This window comes from Medicago truncatula, chromosome 4, assembly GCF_003473485.1.
Source record: "Medicago truncatula cultivar Jemalong A17 chromosome 4, MtrunA17r5.0-ANR, whole genome shotgun sequence".
NCBI lineage: Eukaryota > Viridiplantae > Streptophyta > Magnoliopsida > Fabales > Fabaceae > Medicago > Medicago truncatula.
The window spans coordinates 8703529-8726924 of NC_053045.1; the positions used below are offsets into that span (position 1 = coordinate 8703529).

The following is a 23396-nucleotide window of genomic DNA, read 5'->3' on the forward strand; positions in this document are numbered from 1 at the left end:
ATTCTAGGTTAAAGAGTGTAGCAAATGCTAATTCTTTGGTTGGTTTTGTTGTAAGCCCTCAAATAAAGTCTCTTAAGTTTGCAAATCAATCGTTGGTTAACAGATAAAAACGTCAAAAAATTTGCTTCCGTGTTCCCCAATTTGCAGCGGCTTGATTTGAGTCATTGCTTTGACATTTCTGAAAAAGGTATTACTCAAATTTTAAGGAGTTGTTGTGAGATTAGAGATTTGAACTTAGCTTACATTCCAAAAATGAGGCTGAGCAGAATGAACTTTGAAGTTCCGAAACTAGAGGTGTTGAACTTGTCACATACAAGAGTTGATGATATAGCACTCTATGCAATCTCAAAGAGTTGTTGTGGGCTTTTGGAACTGTTACTGGAAAATTGTGAAATGATCACAGATGAGGGAGTGAAGCATGTGCTAGAAAATTGCACACAACTGAAAGTGATCAATTTGAGGAACTGTGATAAAGTGCTGGCTGATGTTGCATCCATGATACTTTCAAGGCCATCGTTGATAAAGATAATTCCTCCAACTCCTGTAGCCCTCAATTCTGAAACCATTGAACTGTGTATATGCTCATCAGTTTGTGCATGATAATTGCTTAAGTTATCGTGTAATGCAAGCCCACAGGGTGTTATATGATATTTTACACTGTATTGCTTTTCATTGCTTTGCCTTGATTTATATTACATGTATAAGATTCTTGTGTCATACTTATTGAATTCCTCATTTGATTCTACTTTTGGTGACTTGATTCTTGATTATGAGAGTCTCTCATTTATGCTACTTTCTGTTATCATTCATAGTGGAGGTCTCCGAGTTCCATGAACTCGATTATTGAAATTTATAACGTCGATACACAAGTTCCATCCGTGGTTTTTAGTTCAAACTCCGTTACAAGGTCAATGTGATGCTATCAGTTTTTCTGTTTGTACTGATGTAACCGTGGACTGATAGTATCTCATCCTGTTCCCACTTCAAGACATCTCTTATCTCTAATACAAATTATATTACAGTGATAGAATTTCTAGAGCTTAGGCATATGCACTCCTATTCTAAAATAATTCAGCCCCCATTTTCTAATATTGCTTGCATATGTGTAACAATAAAAAAAAATGTAAAATAGTCACGCACACGGTGATAGGAAGAAATCAATACACATGGTTTGGGTATGAAAGAGACTTCCTTGACTTGACACACAAGTTGTTGTTGTCTTGAACTGGGGACAAACTGGTCAACCACTGGTTTTGTCAAACAGAGAATATGATTTTCGGTTTGTATGGTTTCCAAAAACACATCATAAACATTTTTCAGAAGGGTATTTTTACCGGAAAATGTTTCAGAAAAGATTCCGGAATTGATGTTTCTACCTGCAAAAACATATTAATTGTTTCGGATTGAAGGTTTTTACCGGAACACTCATACAAATTGTTTCCGGATTCAAGGTCTTTACTGCAAAACTCATAAGCAACGTTTCCGGATCCATATTCTTATAGGAAAAAATTATGAAATTATAAATTTTGTCGTTTAAATTATTTACACTAAAACTGTGCACCCCCGACCAAGTGTCATGGATCCAAATCTAACAATTTCTTTATCTTATTATTAATCAAAAATTTCGTATATAGCTAGAACGACCCTCACAAATTGCAAAAACTAATTTGTTAAGAATTAATCAGATTGAAGCTATAGCATCATCATTAGCTGGAATCGAAATATCTGCTAGATCTGGGTCACAATTTGTATCGATTAAACAAATCGTACTAGTTTCAGTCTCCATAAAAATTTCTTCGACTTTCATTCGTCCAAAAGTTTTTCCTCCACGCATTTGGTCCTTGGCTTTAAGTCAAATCATGTATATATTTTAAATTTTTGAATGAATTTTTGCAGGAAAGTTTATAATAATTTAGAAATCTCTTCCAAAAAGATTAGAATGTTTTAACCAAACATAAATTAGATATGAATTTTTAAGTTCTAAAAATATATAATTCATGTTTTGTTAAAATAAATTATTTTTCAGATCATATTATAAAAACATTCATGTAAAAACTCATTTAAATTATTTTATTTTTAACATATGCAACCTTCTTTTGTCAAAAAAAAAAAAAAAAAAAAACCTTCTTTTGTCACTTGCACGTAACCTAACCCTAAAATCTCCCACTTTCAGAAAACACAACGCTTTCTCTCAGTTCTTCAAACAAATTGGTTTCGTTTCTTCCAACTCTCTGCTTCAATGGATTCTGCATCACCTTTGTTAAATTTACCGAATGGTTGCTGGGACTGTATCTGCAAACTCCTCACCGACACCAACAACGAAGGCTTCGAAGACTACAACCATGTCTTGAAATCTCTCTCGGTCATCTCAAAAAAGTTTCTCTCCATCACCAGCAGTCTCCGGTTCTCTCTCACTATCTCGAAAAATGCCTCACTCTCTTTCTTTTGTCGCGATTTTCAAAGGTTTACTAATCTCACCTCCCTCGACTTCACTTTGTACAATGGTTGCCTCAACACTGTCCTCTGCCATCTCTCTCGTTTTTCGTTGAACCTCACATCACTCAATCTCTCTAACAAACCCACCATTCCTGCAAATGGATTGCGAGTTCTCTCCCGAAATATTACAACTTTGACCTCACTCACATGTTCCAACATTGAATCTATCAATAGCACTGACATCTTCCTCATCGCCGATTGTTTTCCTTTCCTAGAAGAACTCGATCTCAGTAACCCTAAAGAGTTCAACAATCTCAGTATCTTCTTTGATGGAGTTGAGGCTCTTTCATTGGCACTTTTCAAACTTCGCAAGGTTAATCTATCTAATCATAACTATATCAACGACAAATTGCTTTTTCACTTGTTAAAGAATTGTAAGCATCTCGAAGAGGTTATCATGTTTAAGTGTTCTCAGTTAACCAAAGCAGGCATTGCTTCTGCCCTATGGGAGAGACCAACGTTGAGGTCTTTATCCTTTACCGATTATTTCGATCAAGACTGTGCAAAGTTGTATGCATTCATTAGGAATTTCCCTTCACTTAGTGAGATCAAAGTGGAATTCAAATGTATGAGCGTAGAGAGTTTAGAGAATGCTAGCTGTTTGGTTGATTTTGGTGTAAGACCTCAACTGAAGTCTCTCAGTTTGATTTACAATTGTTGGTTAAGTAATGAAAACCTCGAAATGTTATCTTCCTTATTCCCCAATTTGCAGTTGCTTGATTTGAGTCATTGCTATGACATATCTGAAGAAGGTATTTGTCAAGTTTTGAAGAGATGTTGTGAGATTAGGGATTTGAACTTAGCCTACTGTCCAAGAGTTGGGCTCTCCGGAATGAACTTTGAAATTTCCAAACTGGAGGTGTTGAACTTGTCACATACAAGAGTTGATGATAAAACACTTTATGCAATTTCAAAGAGTTGTTGTGGGCTTTTGCAGTTGTTACTGGAAAATTGTCGTAACGTCACAGGGAAGGGAGTGATGGATGTGGTAAAAAACTGCACGCAACTGACAGAAGTCAATCTGAGGCGCTGCTATAATGTGCATCCTGATGTTGTTGACTCGATGATATTTTCAAGGCCATCGCTGAGAAAGATAATTGTCCCACCTTGGTATAACAAAAAGAGGAACCTCGTCTTGCCATCTACTCTGGAACTGCTATGAAGTATGAAATGTGAGATTTTTTGTTTTTGTTTACAGATTTATATCTCTGAGAAATTACTTCAAAAAATGTGTATTTGCTCATCAGTCTACATGACAATTGCTTAAGTTGTTGTGTAATGCAAGTCATTGGGTATTTCTGTGTCCTACTTTCTTTCGAGAACCAATTTTATGTTATTTCTTTTTTGGACCAAGCTTACAAACATTAACCTATATACTTTCTGTTTCTTCTTTAGCCCTGTCATAATATAACATGTAAATCATATATTCCACTTAGTGGTTTATTTGCCTAATTTCTGATATGGTGAGTTTTATATGTCCTACTAACTTTAGTGTGGATATGCATGTGATTTTAAGAGAACAAGAGGTGGTGTTTTTGATTAATATTTTTTGTTTCTTGTTGATTCTGCTTTTGGTGACTTGATTCTTGATTATTAGAGTCTCTCATTTATGCTACTTTTGTTGCCATTCATAAATTCATTTTGGAGGATTCCATAATATGTTCCATTAACTTGATTATTGAAATTTACGACTTCTTTAACACGAGAGCAGCACAAATTCCATCAGTAATTCATATTAGAGCAAGTATTTATCAGTAGGTTCAGACGTTCAGTTCCCAATTCAATCGGTTGAACACGCCGGTCTGGTCCAGTTTTGATTACATTGTGAATGAATAAAAAAATACTTTCAAAGTGAAAAATATTGTATGTCACTACTTTCTTGGGAATTTCTCTGATGCAAGAATGTTTTGTAACTAAAAGTATAGTTCCTTTACTCTAAAATATCTATACAATAAAGTCAGTAGGCTAGCAGTTATTCAAGTTCTTGCATGTGGTAATGCTAATTATTTCCCTTTTTAGCCTTCACTTTGGGTATTTGAAGATTTCTCATTATTTTCTATATAATCTATATCAAACTCAAGTAAAGGAAGTGATTATTTATTTGGATTTGTAGAGACACTTAAGCCAAAGTACTAAAAATTGTGTATTGATATTGATAAAAGTTCACTTCATTTTCTGCTATCATCTTTGACAGGGTTTGCAGAAAGTTGGGATACATATGATTTGATAATTTCGTTGTATATTTCCTATGAAGGTCGTCAAACTCGAGAGTCTAAATAAACTCATGGAGCTTACGGGGTTACTCAAAAATTCTATGTATGAGAACAAATTACATTCATCAATATATATGGTTTAGGGGAAACATACTAATTCACATGCATGTGAATCAATACTTTTTTAAACCCAATTAACCTTGGATTACCATTTCCTTACATTTTTAATGTTCTGCTGAAGTTCTTTTACTAATTAATTTATGTATTATACTCATTATATTTATCTTAAGGGTATATCTTATCATTATCTTTCTCTTATTGTGCTCATATTAACTTTCACCATGCATGGAAAGAGAGATAATTATGATATGCCATAGCATGGGGCAGATTGCTATTGTAGCTTGCCAATTGATTTTGAATTAACTTACACTATTGACATACGTGACACTCTTAGCAGCGTGGGTCAAACTTATGCAAAACATAAGCGATGGCATTGGCTCAAACTTTTTCTCTCTTTTCACAACATTATTAGTTGAAAGAACAAGAGCCTCAAAATTTTGTTAAAAAGTTCTGTGAGCAACCTAATTCCTCCATCTTCTAGAATTTTTCACACTCCAAGTTAATTTGCCATGTTCTACATTCCATACTCTCTAACTTATTCACTCTAAGCCCGTTGTGGCTTTGCAGAGTGAATGTAAGTTTGCTCCACTTCATTAATCTTTTGCTTTCAAGCATCTTTTGATCTTCAAAACCTGTCAAAACAATGGAAATATGTCACAGTATTGGTTCTAATACTTGAAACCTAACTATATAATATTAAAAGTAAATTAGGGGATTTCCATCAGATTACTTGTAAAATAAGTTAATAAGTGTCCTAAATATATAGGTGAAAACAAGTAAATTTAACAGTTATCAACTCTTCTCAAAATCTCCCCAACTTCACAAAGCTTGCCACTCTCACGTCGAAGCCAAACTTTAATTCCGTGAGCTCATTACAAGTTACACATGGTCGTCTATCATGGTCGTCTAGCTTCATTTTCTCAGATTTTGGATGATCCGGTTCCGAGTAGTTCTTCCGCGACACGTGTCGCTAGACCTATTGACAACAAGAAAGATGAACAAGAACAAGAACCAGTTCGTCAAGTAAAACTTCTAAAATCACTTGATGTCTCATCGGCACCGGCAATCACTTGGCTTCCTTTCCTCAAACACAAGTAAGAAACTTCTAAAATCAAAGTTTAACAAATAAATGAGATTGTGTTGACACTTGATACAATCATATGTGTAAGAAACTTAAAGTGCAAGTGACTTATGAACACTTAAGAAATTATGAGATTTAAAGTTTGGAAGAATTTTTCTAAGTCTTGTTATTTTTCTTCAACTGCTTAGGTCCATATATAGGAGAGAATGAGAGATCCGTTGTTGAAGAAGTGTCTGCGCATCAAATAAGTCCTTGAGAAGCTTGATCAGAGACATTGAAGCTTTTCCACGAATGGATAATGTCACTGAGTAGTCATTCGAAAATCTTTTGCTTCGGATAGAATGACCTGTTACATTCTCTGTCTTTAAATTCTCAAACACGGAAAAGCGACCTTCCTTCAGAGGACAACAAACTGAGTCAGAGTCTCCAAGAGCTGATGTTTGACTTCTTCTAATAAAACGTTTGTCTTCTTTTGAAACTCAAGTTCTGATGGACACGTCAGCAGTCCGGAAGACGTTGGCCAGTTTTGTCTTCTTATGAAAAAATGCTGCTTTCAAAGTTTTGATCGTATTGTTTGTCTTCTTTTGACTACATGTAGAAACAAACAAAAAACTTCAAAATAAAAGAGAATGCAACGGCTCATTCCCAAAGAATAAAATGGTCCATCTAGTACTATTCAACGAAATGATCCAATTTATTTAAAACTTACTAGAGGTCCTTAAGCATGTTTTTGATGTGTTGGTACTCTTCAAAAAACGACTCTCTCATTTTTCCTGTATAAGGCCCTGAGAAATGGTTGAGCTACCACAGAAGAAGAAAAATGTAAAATGGATTTTCAAAGTCAAGCTGAATACAAATGGCACACTTTCAAAGCACAAAGCAAGGTTAGTAGCTAAAGGCTTCTCATAAAGATATGGCATTGATCGGTGAAGTATTTGCTCTTGTAGCTAGAATTGAACTTGCACTTGCTAGTAATTGCATTAATCATCCCAACTTATTAATTTGTTCTGTAAGTAAGTGTAACAACACAATAACATATATGATTTAGCAATTGTTTCCAAATATATTCTATTGGTTTAATTATTCGTGCAATCTTTGAGCATCACTATTGGTTTAATTATTTTTAGTTTTTCAATAACTATGCGATACATATTTAAACATTAATATCAATTTCTAAGCAATCCTTCAGGTATGAATGCTTTTTGATTCTTCCGATATTCATTCATAGAGGATAATATTGAGTTCTTCTTAATTACGTTTTTGATTTTTTCAAAAATTCACAGAAAATAACTTTGAGTTTTTCAGGATCTACATAATAAAATATCTTTAATTTTATAATATGAGATCAATCTTTTTGCAATACTTGAAGAATGCATATGGAATAAATATAAACAAAAAACGCTAAAATATGATTTTAATCCCTACAAATATGTCTTGTTTTAGTTTTAGTCCCTGTAAAAATATATAAAATATTTTGTTTTTTAAAATAGTCTCTCCAGAGACTATTTTAAAAAACAATATATTTTGCAAGGACTTTTTTCTACAAAATGAGTTCAGTCACCATGTACCACGTATGCAAATCATCACAATATAGTGGGGTCAGGGACTATTTTAAAAAACAAAATAGTTTGTAGGGACTTTTTTCTTCAATTTTTTTTTACAGGGACTGAAACCGAAACGAGGCATATTTGCAGGGACTAAAACCATATTTTAGCCAAATAAAAATTAATACAATTCACGTAATAATGATTTAATGTATCTATAAGGCACTAATTCTAATTGATGAAGCTGTAACAGTATACCTTATAATAATCGATAAAAAATTAAAGTTATTTATATAAAAAAAAATATTAAGAAGAATTGCATAACTCTTGTTGTTAAGCTCGTATTGATAATGTATTGATAACTTGTTATATGAAACTCTTTGAATAGAAACGAGTATAAAGATAGTAGAGAGAGTATACAAATATGTTACAATGATATGATTAAAGAGATAAGTACACAAGTTTAACTTCCTCAACAAAAAAATTACAATGCTTTAACTTGATCCAATAGTATATTGACTCAATACTCAATAGTTAGATGCACATTCACTTACAACTAGATCCTAACTCATGTGATGCACGGATGTTGTAGAGTTTCATGTATAAAATATTAAATTGACTATATTATTATTTATAGAGTTACTTTTAAACTCAAAAACAATTAAACTAAGTGACAATTGAGAATGATCGACATGCACAATTTTAAAGAAGAAAGTTAAAAACATTTAGTTTGCATTAACAAAAATGAATATGGAATCAAAGTCATTACTTTGCCAAAATAGTTTTTGCAAATAAAAAGTAAGAATAAATAACTTCAAGTAATATATATAATATAGGAGAAACAAAGAGGCCGACAAAATTACAATAAAAAGTAAAGTTTCTAATGATAATATTATCATCTGGATCAGTTAAATTATCAACAATTTTAAAGATGCAACTTTAATATCGTAACACGAAGTAAGCGTACACATAAAAAATTGATCCTAACTGCAAGGGCTGCTAATTTCTGAAAATGAAAAGGAAAATGAACTGCTATATGATAGCCGAAAGAAGAAAACAAAATGAAAAGAAACTTTTGCGTAGTAACAGAAAGTAAAAATAATAATAATAATAATAATAATAATAATAATAATAATAATAATAATAATAATAATAATAATAATAATAATAATAATAATAATAATAATAATAATAGTAATAATAATGAAAAAAAATTACTATGAATAAAGGAGTCTCTAATAATAATAATAATAATAATAAGAGTAAATTACACTCCCCTCCCCTCAAAGATGCTTGAATTACAATCCCCTCCCTTAATAATTACATATTCACTACACTTTAATCTATTTGAACATAAATAAATATTCTTATAATATATATTAATTTTGAATCACCATTTTAGAAAAATTAATTCATTTATTTATAGTTTAAATGTTAATGATAATTAAATTTAAATATATTGCTATTGATTTTATAAATTAGAGTATAAAGTTAACTTTTAAATAATCATGTTTTAATGATTTTAGTAATTTTTCACATATTTTAATTGTTTTTGGTTGTTTCATATTTTATAATAGAGTTTAAAACTACATGTTAATGAAATTGTGAATAAAAAATAGCGAAAAATATGTATTCAATTTTTTATTATATTAAAATAGACCCGCAATACTATTTTTTTTTTAAGTGTGTTAAATTATTATTTTTTGCTAGATTATTAGAAATAATAAAAAAGAATATTGAGGGAGTAAAGTGTAGATTTTAACATAAGAGGGGAGGGAGATGTAATTCAAGCTTCTCTTAGGGGAGGGGAGTGAAATTTTTTCTAATATGTTTTGAATAAGAGGGGAGGGGAGTGTATATTTTAACTTAAGAGGGGAGGGGAGTGTAATTCAAGCATCTTTGAGGGGAGGGGAGTGTAATTTACTCTAATAATAATAATAAATAACTTCTATGAGAAAAAGAACCGCTAGGGTGGTTGAAGCTTTATAAAAAATGTTTTAGTCATGTATATCACTTTTGGAAGCAACAATATTTCAACAAAAAATGGAAGTCGCGTAGTGGTTAAAGTTGTGAAGTGTAAGCATATGGTATCTGATTCAATTCCTTATAACGCACGGGTCTTATGTGTTACTATATGTTATAATAAATAAATATTTTTTCAAAAATATATCAACCCTAAAAACAGTGTATTAACAATTGAAAAAATATATATTATCTACATTAACCAAATTCAAAGAGACTTTTTAAAAAATGGGTTTTAAACTCACATACCATAGATCAATGTCACCGCATTTTTTTGAGTTTAAAGATATTTAAAAAATAAGAAACACTGAAGATTAATACAGTAGCGTCACTGTACATCGAAGGTATGCACTCTGACATCGCAATCTTTATTTTTTCTTGATTAATTCTACCGTATTATCCCACATAAAATCCACATTAAAAATGGTATACTCAAATATAAGTGTAACCTTCCCTACTTGATTTGGAACTATCCAATTGAATTTGAGCGATTATATATAAGTAAAAACAATTAAACTTGGAAGTGTATTGCCAACTGAAACTGCAAATTGAAGTAGAATATTTTGTCTTTAATACGAATATTTCATTCTTAAGCAATTGAATATATCAATTTAATCAATTCAATGTTATTGTCTCTCTATTATTGAAATGTTTGTTTTCATTCTTTACGTTATGGACATGATGAGCTCAATATGATTTTATTGGGAGTGAGAGGACAAAATTTGAATTAGGTTGTAAAAATAATAGGTAAAATAGACAAATTGAGTATTAGGGTGATGGAATAGTGTTTGGAGACTTCGTAGGAAAATAAACTCCTATGTGGTAATCGAAAGAAAAAAATAATAATGAAAAAGAACCGTTATGTGGTAATTAAAAGAAAAATAATAATGAAAAGGAACTGCTATAAAAAAAAAATTTGCAATGGCATTAATGACTTTAATAAAATGAACTTTTCATGTGTTGCCTGATTCAATTTCTTGGAGACCTTTTTTTTCAAGAAAATTAATTATGTCTGCCAAAAAGGGAGGGATTATGGTTATTATGTTCAATTGCACGATGGTGAGAAATGATTTAGGAATTGTGAGATTGAAAGAAATAGGACCCAAGATTTACATATCATTGAAGCAATCACATGTCAAAAAAAATATCAATGCCCGTGGTAAGAGTTGTAAAATTGAAGCATGTGGTACCCGGTTCGATCCACAATAGGATTTCCTTTTTTCATAAAAGGAAGACAAAAAAGTTGGGTTTAAGGATAAAATTGAAATTAGGTTGTAAAAATAAGAATAAAATAGACAATTGGGAATTATGGTTAGGGAATAGGGTTTGGAGACTCAGTAGGATTTGTATATATATATATATATATAGATAACCTCTCTTTTTTTGCATAAATTATTTAGACCTAAAAAAAACGGGATTAAGGTTAGGACAACCTTACTTACATTTAGTATAATTAGACTCTTGACCCGTGCTGTTGCACGGGTCCTATCGACCGTAATTGATACCGATAACTGACCTTTGACCCATGAGTCTATCAATAAACACCAATAAAATTATTAGAAATGCAATATCATAATAAAATTTGTCTTGACATGTTTTTCCATGGCAAATGCCAATCATGTCTTGATTCAAGATTATGGTTAACTTAATTGATCGTTCATCATGCTGAAAGTTTATGAGAATAACCATAGCAAATTACCGTCATATATATAAAATTAAGATGAAATTGATTTTCATATTATTTACTTATGTGAAAAAATGTTTCCTTTTTTAAAAACTCTACATTTTTTTATTTTATTTTTACGTTCGCTGACTGAATACAATTATGTATTCATGATGGACCACAATTTATACGATAAAAAATGAGTTGATAGTGAGAAATAGCAAACATGAATTGATATGGAAAACTCAAAAGTGGATGTCACCGCTATTCATAAAAAGATAAAAATGGCATCACAGATTCACATGGTTTACACTAAAGTAATATCAAATCCAAGATTCAAGCTTAAAAACAAAACATACTTCCAGCAAAAGGTGCAAATACAAATTTGTATCCAAAATAGTTAACCCAGCCCTTACATAATTCACACAAAATATGACAACTCCATAAATGGAAAATTTTAACTAAGAAAGGGACAACAAACAATTAGATAGCCAAAATGGTTTCACTAAAGAGATGTCGGCATAACTAATATTACCAAATAATGCTCCTTGATTACTTTGAATCTTCAATCACGATCCATGGCATTTTAGGACTCTTTGCGGTGGATGCATTTCAGATCTTTTTTTCCACTAATTTTCTATCAGCAGGAATCCAAGTGCTTCTGAAGTTTTGATATGTGTATGGCAGTTAAAATCTTTGTTTTTGCAGCAACTTCTGCACCTTGAGTATGCACAATCCTTCTTTGCTTGGTTCCCACAGTCTTAACATTTTAGACCCTTTAACACTTCTCCCCCTAATTGGGTTGAATACATTTTTTTCCATCTCTTTAGCTTTTAAACTAAAGATCATCCTTTTATGAGTTTCCTTTTGGTCGTAGGGTGGTATTATACTATATCCTCTATGTGATGGGCATAAAAGAAAGCAATAATTTTCTATTACAAATATGTAAGTACTTCAGTACATGAGAATTAGAAAAAAATTATAAATTTACAGCATGGCAAAGCTGCCATTATAAGGGAAACTAAATCAAGGTTGAAGTATAACACTCAACAGTATGAAAGCAACAGCAAAGCTGCCGTACACTAACTGTGTAATTAGCTTATTCCATAAATTTCCTAACCGCTTAAATTGACATGACTAAAAAGTGAGATGCATATATAACATTGGTTTGTAACTCTAATGATCTAAATGAGACGACAAAGAAACAAATCAAAAAGAAAATAATATTTTCTTTAATGTAATTGAAAAGAATTACCAAGAGGGGATATTTGAGTCAATTGAGCATAGAGAAACAAAGGAGGATACTTTAACATTTAACTTGATATGGAATGAACCTTGTATGATCTAACTGAAGTTAGTTTAAATCATTGTTATATAATCTATGATAAATCAAGGAAGCTTGACAGAAAACAATATTATAACTTTTATAACAAAGAAAAAGTTAGAAGAAAGTTATGTAGCTGAAATAGAATAATTAACTCAGAAAACACTATGTAAAACCAATCCAAATCCAAATTTTCTACATTTGACACCTTCTGCACAAAATGGTAAAAAAAAATTGGAAAGTGACAACATAAAAGGCATGGAAAATATAATTCATTGACATATTATTCCAATACTAAAGATGATGAACTGACATCTTTTCCAAATCTCTCTCCAAAGTTCTAATACTTACCAGTCAGCAAACTAACCTCTCTTTTTCAAATCTTTCTCCAAAATACTCAAGTGTCAATCACTAAATAAAAACCAAATTTTTTCCTACAAAACAATATAGCCAACCTAAAAGGAATGATAAATTGTACTTAGACACAAACAGAGTACAAAAGGTACCACACAACTACATCAAAGGTACCTTATTATATAGAACAGTAGCAGATACGAAACTGACAGAATTAGAATGTAAAAAAATACAACAATGACACAACGTACTGATATTGATCTTCAATAACTGAGTACTCCCTAAATCCTGCATAATTTCTAAGTCAGAAGGTCAAGTAAATAAGTCCTAATTTAAAAAAGAACTCGTTAGCACTTTTTTAAGTTTATATAAGTGGAGGAGTTGGAACTCACAGAGAGAGCTACCTAAGAATTCAAAAAAGAACTCATTTTTAACAGAGTATGAATAAACGTATATTGTGATCAATAATCTCAGCATAGTAAACAATTCATTGAACAAAACTGTTACATTCTCAACAGTTATTCAACCATTACAATAAGATAAAATTATTTAATATCATTGATCACCAATAGCTATTTGACATTCTTGCTTCAAATATAAGATTTAAATCACAGAGTTAAACAAATTTACATAACATTGTTTTCAAGTTTCAAGAATCACTTTAGCAGCCACATTTGAAATAGTATATCGAGCACAACCAAAAGCAAAATTAAAGATAAAAGAAGAATATATGAAGTGATGTAAAGAAAAAAACAACCAAAAGCAGAAATAACCTAAATCATGTAAGAAAATGGCAGAACACCGATGTGGTGAGAAGAATGACTCAAACAGATAAGAAGTAGCTTCACAGTGATATGGCAGAACACCTAGAAGAAGTAGCTTAACAGTAGCATACACAGACGAAAGATGACATTTACATATAATCCATTGAAATACACATTGGATGTTTGAAAAGAAAAAAAAAATCAAGGAAAACAATCCATAACATGAAATGAATTAATTGACATGGCTCTTGCATACTAACAATGCCCTTCACAGTACATATACCTTAATCGTTACACAACCGAGGAAAAAAAAAAGGTGTGCATGAAGTTGCAAAGTCCAAATTTTGTTGAAGGGTAATCAAATTAGGTTAGTAAGACTCATAAAATGTGAAGGAAAGCAAAGAATAAAATCTCCAACAACAAAGAGGAGTCAGTCAAGAATAGAGATAAGTATAAACCAACAAAAAATAACAAAATCTCCAAACATAAAGGTAAGATCGATAAATTGAACTTATTCATTAAATTTCTAAATTCGTATGACCCGTCATAGAGCTGATCAAAATAAAAAAATTCAATTTTTTCATTTTCAAGCTGCAAAACATTTTCATTTTCAAGCTACAAAACAAAACCAAATGGAAGAAATAAGCTATAAATAAAAGAAGGAACAATACCGGAAAAAGCTTAGTAGTAATAACTGTAATAGGGGCGGAGGGGTCGGATCCAGGAGGGAAACCGACGGCAGGGGTAAGGGTTAGGGTGAAGAGGTGGGAAATTGGAAATGCCATGGAAAGACTCGTACTAAGGAGGTTGAAAGGATTGCAACGACGGCGGAGGAGGGTGGCCGGAGTAGGATTTGAGTTTGCCGTGTTCGGTCATGATTGTTTGTTTGGTGGAAGTTGGGGGTTAGGAGGGAAGAACGAAGCCACTCACCGATCTGGAGTGAATTCATGGATGGGTTTAACTGATTGTTTGTTCATGGGTATGAATAGAGTGTGAGAGAAGAAGAACCGGATTGGAATGATGTTAGAGAGAAAGTAAGGAATATGGAGCAGTGTGCAACACTGTTTTTTAAGATGGATAGACATTCGAAGAGATATATAGTGTTAGCGATGGATGTTGATTGGTTAGTTTGAAAATTGTTTGTAGTTCAAAGAGGTAATCGAAAGGATATGATATTAATGGAAGTATATGAACGTGAGGTAACAACGGCTGAGATTTGTTGGATTCGTTGGCAGATTAACATAGCAATTAAGATAGGTTTAGGAGGGAAATTAGGGAGTGATTAGGGCTAAGGTGACAGCTCATCAAGTCTAGTTTTAATAGTAAAGGATAAAAACAAGATTAGGGTTATGGCAAACTTTCTAACATTTAGCATAACTAGACCATTGACCCGTGCTAACGCACGTGTCATTTAAAAAATTAATACTCACTGAAAAAATAAAACATTGTAGTTCGCTTGAATGTAAAAATTGTCGTGAATCAAAGCAAAATGTCAATTACCATAGACTTTGTTATTGTTCTATAATTCTAGTACGTAGTTCCTGTTACTTTAACATAACATATAATTTTAAAAGGGAAACTGAAGTTCGTTGACATGCAAATAGTTTCAATAAATAAGAAAATGAATAGTACACAAAAAAGTCCTACACATTACGGAAAACTTCTCTGTAGATCACACTTGATGCAACATCGGTATCATCGCCGTCGTCGTCATTAATCAATATTTTTAAACCACCCCTCGAAGTAACCCGTGATATTGCGACGTACAACTGTCCATGTGAAAAATAACAAAGATGAATCCAAAACGACATCTAAAAATTTCAATAAACAGATAGCTACCTCAGGTGACTCAATCATGCTTTCAATTGTCATTCGGTTAGTGTTGAGCAAGTCATCTGATAAAGACGCGGAGCTGTTCGTTGAAATTTGGCTGACACTTCGGGTGAACTGTATTGATGCATTTTTCATTCTAATAAAATGGCACCAATGTTAATAGAATAGTGGTGAGACCTCTAGACAACTTAATTATGACCAAAAAAACTTGTCATTATTCTAAAGCATATAAAAATGTAAATGGTTACCGTGTCATGTCGCAGCGACATCAGGCAAATCGCCATTAAGTATCAGCTTAGTCCCATTAAAGGCATTAGCAACTCCCATAGCATCTAATTTTTTTAAAAATCAACAGCAAGTGAACATAATTTCACATTTCATTGTTGATATCAGCAGAAAGCAAAAACTTAAAACACGACATACCTAAATACATGCGTGTCTTGCAAAACTGCAATATCAATATAGTAGGTGTGTCGTTGTCATGGTTGTCAAAAAAGCTCACAATTTTGTCAGCATGTTCACCCCAAAGAGAGCAATGCAAGCGGTTGTTTCTGTAATAAAATATTACCAAAATATCAATTCAAAAACATAAGGTATATTAAAATTATATTACAACCAGGTACAAAGAAAGAGACAAATCTTACTCAAGATCTTCTAAAGTGAGATCAATAACCCTGCTTTTCCTTCCGTCCTTTTCAGTTTCCCTTATATCACCTCTTTCAATTACATGATCAATAACATCTGAAATTACGTATACAAAAGCAAAAACAAATGTATGAAATTCCTAAACGAATGCTTATAGGTATAAATAATGTACAACACACATTCAGAATTGAAGTCTTACCCGTAGATACTTCCTCGGCAGTTGAAGAGAGAATTTCATTGAATGGCTTGAACTCAAAAACGTTCATAGGGATAGCAGGCGAGTGTACTTTGGTAAAAGTTGAATTGTGCATCATACTAAGCTTATGTTTGTGTGAAGTTACCTTATAAGGACTTTCATTAAAATCTACAATTGCATTTTCAAGCTGATATGTACCTCCTTCTTGAACCATGAGCTGAACTTTGCCACCAAATCTTTTCTAGCTGTGGCGTGAATACGTCCACCCTATTGACGACAACAACAACATTAAACAGCTGGTTAAATTACATAACTAAAAAACAACAATGACATTAGTCTAATTTTAAAGCTAAGAGTGCAAACATGCAGAAACCTTTTCATCGACCAGTAACATGTTCATGAAAATGATGCTAGTGGGGACCTTCTTCTCTCGAATCAACCAAATGTGAGCAACTCGCACACACATCTTGAGATTCTTTCTTCATCCAGAAACAGCTGAGATTGGAGTGTATTTGGGAAAAATCATTGGCTTGTTTTTTCCTTTCTAAGAAAGAGGATGCTTATTTAGATTGAGATGGTTTGGCTAATAGGTTATGATATATTTATAGGAAAAAGGTGGAATACGTGTGAGTAGGATATGTCGGTTGAGCAATAAAGAGTATTAGTTATCAGGATAAGCACATAATTAGGAAGTGACCAACATTTTAGGATAAAGATTAATATGAATAAAATGAAATTAATATTGTTGATGGGGCACTTTGTTTTACTTAAGAATTGACATTTTTTTTTTTTACTTAAGAATTACCATAGTTGATTCGCCAAAACATATTTTAGATATGTGGATGAAATGTGTAGTAGTTACTTGAATAAGAGGAATTAGGATTTTTAGTTTGTTTCCACCCAAAACATATTTTAGAGATGTGGATGAAATCCCCTACTTATTTCAATGAGAGAAATAAGGATTTTAGTTTGTTTCCACCAAAAAGTTACTTTAGAGATGTGGATGAAATCTCTTAGTTACTTGAATGAGAAGAATTAGGATTTTTAGTTTCTTTCCACCGAAAACATATTTTAGAGATGTGGATGAAATCCCCTACTTATTTGAATGAGAGAAATAAGGATTTTAGTTTGTTTCCATCAAAAAGTTAGATTAGAGATGTGGATGAAATCTCTTAGTTACTTGAATGAGAGAAATTAGGATTAGGATTTAAGTTTGTTTCCACCCAAAACATATTTTAGAGATGTGGATGAAATCAAAAAGCAAAGCAAGCAAGGCTGAATTATTTATGAAATTCAAGGGACATTTGCTAAATTCAAAGACAAAAAAATAGATGCTTCCAAAACTCTAAGAAACTAAAACTTAAAATTCAAATTGGAAAGGTCTTGCACAATTTATCTAAACATGGACTAATTGTAAATAACATCAAGGTAGATGGTATCATGTGACCCAACCATCGGAGCACCCCCTCTGATCTTCACACCTTGTTGGACTTAGGATCAGTCAATATTGCATAGCGCCCAATTTGATCTTCGAAATCACCGCCAAACATGTTAAGCAAGCATACTGCACCCTAAAAAAATAACAAACAAAAACATCACAAACATTGATAAAAATAGAATGCAAATAATTAATAATAGGTATATTTTGCAAAAAACACATACAACATCAATGTCATATTCAACGATATATGATCTGTATTTCAGTCTGAGCTTGTTGATTGCTTTGTCAAGATCGGAAAAAGGGTTTTTCACCAACGGACCTACAAAAGATTGAAAGGGATTGAAAGAATGATTTATACTTTAAAACAGCGAGGAATAAGAGCAAAAATCTATATATTTAGTTTAAACCAGAGTGGAATGAAGATATGGTTACCAGTGAGGCAGTGGTATGACAACAAAGTTTGAATGTTTCTGGAAGCCATGTTGAAAAGAGATTTCGGTTTAGGAGAAAGGATTAAAATATATTGGTGAGGGTTTGGAGGAGAGAAAGGTATGGTTTTAAAAAGAGATTTCGGTTTAGGAGAAAGGATTAAAATATATTGGTTAGGGTTTGGAGGAGGGGAATTAGGAAATATGGTTTAGGAGGAGTGAAGTTAGATGGTTAAGGTTTGGAGGAGGAGAATTAGGAAATATGGTTAGGTTTTAAAGGAGGGAAAAGTTGCTAAAATATTAGGGTTAAAATATTAGGTTAAAATTAGGGCAACAAAGCTTTGTTTAGGAATAAGAAGACTAGACCATCGACCGCTGCTAACGCACGGGTTATATCGAAGGTAATATTAGACGGTAATAGGTAACTAAATAGTTTAGATGAATGTCACGATTGTCATATAGTATTTCATAATATTAAGAAGCATAAACGTTGGTATTGTACCATAACATAATATTTCCATGACATCGTCCTTGATACCGTAACGTAACATAATAGGTTAAGTATAGCGAGACGGGTTAACATTTATAAGTAAGAGATTAGTTTAAGTATAGTGAGACGGGTTAACGTTTATTCCTTTCCAAAAAAAAAATAGCATATAATTAGGAACATAATTTTATTTTACTTTAGATAAACATTAAATGCAAAAGTGTCGAGGGAAAAATTAGGTTAAAATTAGGTTAAGTATAGCGAGACGGGTTAACATTTATAAGTATAAATTTTTGACATGTGCTCTGCACGGGTTTATTATAAAGGGATTAACATACGAATCATAAATTCAATATATAATTAGTAACAATGAAAAAAATAACACGTGATAATCCATAGTAGTCAAAATAAAACACTTCAAAAAATGTATGAAATCTGAAAATATTATAAAAGAAAATTTGGTAATCCTATCAATAATTCGGTAAAAGAAATATGAAATTTTTAGTACATTGACATGTGATTTCATCACACATTGCAAAACACTTCCTTATATACGACGTTAGACGTTACATTGGTATCTTCACCATCTTCATCAGTGATCAATATCTTTAGTCATTCTCCGGATGTAACTCTTGAAACAGCAACATACAATTGTCCGTGAGAAAATACAGATGTTGGTAGATATACACCAACATGTTTAAGCGGACTGCCTTTGACTTTTTTTAATTGTCATTGCAAATGATACAGTCAAAGGAAATTGTCTTTGTTAGGTTAAATTAGTGATAACCTAATAAAGCAAATGAGAGGGAAAATATTAGGTTAATTAAGTTGTTACGGGCCCAACAAAATTAATAAATAAGGATAAGTGTAGAAAATATTGTCAAAAAAAACAAAAGGCAAGAAGATAGGAATGAAATTGGTGCGATGCATTTTTTAGATGGAATTTGTTAGGTTAAACCTAATAAAGAAGCAAGGAAAAATATTAGGTTAAGTATAGCGAGACGGGTTAACAGTTATTTCTTTCCAAAAAAAATAGCATATAATTAGAAACATACTTTTATTTTACTTTACTATACTTTTGATAAACATTAAATGCAAAAGTGTGGAGGGAAAATTAAGTTAAGTATAGCGAGACGGATTAATATTTACAAGTAATAGATATAAAGATAAAGATAAAATAGAGATAAAGATAAGATAATGATAAAGATATTTATCTAGTCCAAGTCCACATGCTAAAACTATATACCCTAGTTCTTTTTCAACAATCCTACTTTTTTTAAAATCGCCCAATATCACCGCCGTTACTAACATCTCGTTGGCTATGGCGATCACCCTTACAACAAATACAGCAGCAGATCTTTATTTACCAGATGAATGCTGGGAACGCGTCTTCAAATTTCTAACCGACGATGACCACTATCTCTTGAAAGACGACTACGACAATCGTGGCATCTTGAACTGTATCTCCCTGGTCTCCAAAGAGTTCCTCTCTATAATTAATCGTATCCAATTCTCTCTCACTCTCAATACTCTGGCCGTATCCGAACGTATCTTTAGAAGGTTCACAAACCTTACCTCCCTTAACCTCTCGTGTTACAACAGTGACCTCAACGTGCTACTCCATGAAATCTCTCGTTTCCCATTGAACCTCACATCACTCAATCTCTCCTACCAACCCATAATTCCCGCAGATGGGTTGCGAGTTTTATCCCAAAATATTACAACTTTGAATACTCTCAAATGAAGACTAAAGTTCACAAACCCAAAATCTCAACTGTTATTCATGGTATGATGGAAATCAATGCTTGGATCCCAAATGAAGGAGAGCCACAATGGAATCGGCTTGCAGGAAATCAATCAGGGGGTTTTGTGCATAATTGTACTGTACTGTGATGGGATGTTAATGGTAGTACTTTTCCTTTTTTTGATTATTTCATGTTTTTAATTTAACTCAAAATATTGTAGTATAATAACTTTCGATTTGTTGTTGTGGGTGTTAATTTTATAATAATGGATTTTTCTGGTCTTTATTATATGTTGTTTTTGTTTTTAATTTCCATTTTCTTATTGGTGTTAGTGAGAAAATATTTAGCTAGTTGTTATGATGGATTGTCAAAGGTTTTTATTTGATGGAATAATAGATATCAATAGCAGTTTTATTTTTTGAAGACTGGAGTGAAAGTGTCACAAAAAGAAGGGTTAATATTTTAACACTTTTTAATTTATAACCTATAATTCAAAATGCTTAATGAAATTAGTAAGGTCAATTTGACACTAATGAAAGCTTCTCTTGTTGGAAAGATTAAGTCATAATATAAATCTTATGAAATTTGATAACCTATATTTACATTTAAATGTGCATAATTTCTTACAAGTAAAATAACTTGTGTAAGTAATAAGATACATTTTTTTTAATTAAACTTCTTCATGTTTCACAACAACATGACCTTCTGATTAATAACAAAAGATTTTCACTATGAACATCACTTGGGTTATGCAAAAATTAATTTATGTATAAAGCATAAACAAGATAGGAAGAAAATATATGCACAATAATTTTATTGAATATACTTATTTATGTATCTTTATTTTTAATAAGTTATGCAGCTTTTTAGAGAGTAATATATGTTAGATTCTTGAATGGAAGAAAATATATGGAAACATAACATCAGTCTAAATGAAACTTTACATAAACTATTTGAAAGTTATTATAATATTTATGTTGTCAACAAATATAACAAAATTATTTTCAAATATTTTCATGATATAAAAGGAAAAAATTATGTGGAGCAACCCTGTACATTGCAATGATCTCGTTAACTTCCTCTATGGAGAAGAGTTAGAGCAACTATCCTTGGCATTTTTCAAACTCTGCATGGTTAATCTCACTGATCATTACTATGTAAACGGAAAATTTCTTTTCCAATTGTTTAAGAGTTGTAAGCTTCTCGAAGAGGCCATCCTTGTTAAATGTATTCATTTAACAGAAGCAGGCGTTGCTTCTGCTCTACTTGAAAAATCAACATTTTGGTTTTTATCCTTTACACTCTATGAACGACAACAAGACTATGCGATGTTGTTTGCATGCATTAGAAACTGTCCTTCACTTAGAGAGATCATATTCGACTACAAGCGTTGGGTAAGTCGGATAAGAAGTGTAGAGAATTATAATTCTTTAATGGATATTGTTATAAGCCCTCAAATAAAGTCTCTTAGTTTGCAAGGCAGTGGTGCATTAAAAGATAAAAACATCAAAATGTTTTCGGAGCCACCAGAGGGTTTACTTCCGCAGCTACAGGCTGATACCCGGCAAGAGATGTATCACAGAGACTAGTTTTTAAATGATTTTTGTTTTCTTTTCTTTTGGTTAGCTTCTTATCCCAAAAAAATACATTAATGCCAATTTTGGTCAAATATTTTATATTTTTATTGCTATAAGTTTTTTTAATAGATTGCTATTATTTGTATGGTCAAAATTTATATTGAAGTAGTCAAAGGTTTTTGATAAACTCAAATTAACTTAGTTCATTTAAATAATTTTTATAATATAATTATCTTAATTATATATAAAGAGGAGAATAGAGTTACTCCACGAGTAACTATAAGTAAAGTAACACTATATCATTCCTCACTATTTTTTCTAAATTACCATACGTATGAGTCAACGATCAAATCCATGATTGTCTACTTAAGATGACCAAATCCTTTCAATTTTAGACCAATTCATTTTTGAAGTAATAACTCTCTTCATAGTTTCTAGAATAACTTGATTTCTCATCACATAAAAAATATTCTAAATTTTATAACAATATTAATTAAGTATTATCTTTTGAATTATTAATTACTCCCTATGTTATATTATAATTGTCGATTTTCATAAAGAAAAAAAAAATCATATTTATTTATCATTTTCAACATTATATTAAATATTAGCAAAGTCTACCCACTAACAAAGTATACCCATAGAAAATTGTCGAATTATAAAAATAAAATAAAAATCAAATTTGTTTATCATTTTCAAACAATGAATGTAAATTTAAAGGTAAAATTAAATTTAATGGGATTTGAACAAAGTCTACCCATAGAAAACTTCAGTTTTTAAACTTCATAATTACTCTTATTTTTTATAGGGGAAATTTAAAAACAAAACACCGACATGTTGTTGGGAGTTGCTAAAAAAAAAGCATAGTTTCGAGAGAGTTGGTAAAATAGCACTTTCCAATGAAAACAATTATTTAATAGGTAGTCTATCCCATGTGAAAAAGTGGATGTTCCATTGTCACCTCGCGGATTAGTCGCATAAAGGGATTTTACTGTTGGATACCTTAGACCACCTACTAGAGGTCAAAGATCCAAATTACGGTGGGTTAGGAAAAAAAAAGTAGATGCGTGAGAAAAAGATAAAAAAAGTTTAAATAAAATGAAAGGAGTTGATATGGTGGAAAAGAAAGAAAAAACAAAAATTAAAGTAAATTAAAAGAGAAATTAAATTTATATACAATGAACCAAGTTCACAATATTTTCAAGTAACAGACGTTAGGGGTTTGTCTTTACTCAGGCTCCAAACTAAAGTTGACAGTATTTTCGAGTAACGGACGTCAGTGATTTGCATTATGTGGTTTTCGTTCACCATAGGTGCACACATTTCTTTGAAATATAACTTAATATTATTTTCACTATAAATAAAGAATAATATAGACACACAAACAATATGATCTCTGAAATATAAAATTTTAAAGAGAGTATATACACTCTCAAGAATAGAGAAGTGGTAGATAGAGAACT

General features: G+C 31.6%; 2 protein-coding genes across 2 annotated transcripts; one reads left to right on the top strand and one right to left on the bottom strand.

Annotated features, from left to right (window-relative positions):
• Positions 1 to 2239: 2239 nt before the first annotated feature.
• On the top strand, positions 2240 to 3658 carry LOC11424014 (F-box/LRR-repeat protein 2). Its single transcript, XM_003605072.1, has one exon. It carries the CDS (start codon positions 2240 to 2242, stop codon positions 3656 to 3658), a length of 1419 nt encoding a protein of 472 aa, XP_003605120.1.
• Positions 3659 to 15666: 12008 nt separating this feature from the next.
• On the bottom strand, positions 15667 to 16469 carry LOC112418000 (uncharacterized). The gene is made up of 4 exons (XM_024774177.1): positions 16259 to 16469; positions 16059 to 16155; positions 15838 to 15965; positions 15667 to 15746 (listed from the first exon to the last, which is right to left on the bottom strand). The coding sequence occupies exons 1-4, from the start codon at positions 16467 to 16469 to the stop codon at positions 15667 to 15669; spliced, it is 516 nt and encodes a 171-aa protein (XP_024629945.1).
• Positions 16470 to 23396: the final 6927 nt, after the last annotated feature.

Coding starts and splice junctions, on each gene's coding strand:
- LOC11424014 (XM_003605072.1), top strand. CDS start 2,240: ATGGATTCTGCATCACCTTTGTTAAATTTACCGAATGGTTGCTGGGAC.
- LOC112418000 (XM_024774177.1), bottom strand. CDS start 16,469: ATGGTTCAAGAAGGAGGTACATATCAGCTTGAAAATGCAATTGTAGAT. Junction 16,156..16,258: donor TGCCGAGGAAGTATCTACGG/GTAAGACTTCAA, acceptor ACGTAATTTCAG/ATGTTATTGATCATGTAATT. Junction 15,747..15,837: donor CAAGACACGCATGTATTTAG/GTATGTCGTGTT, acceptor TAAAAAAATTAG/ATGCTATGGGAGTTGCTAAT.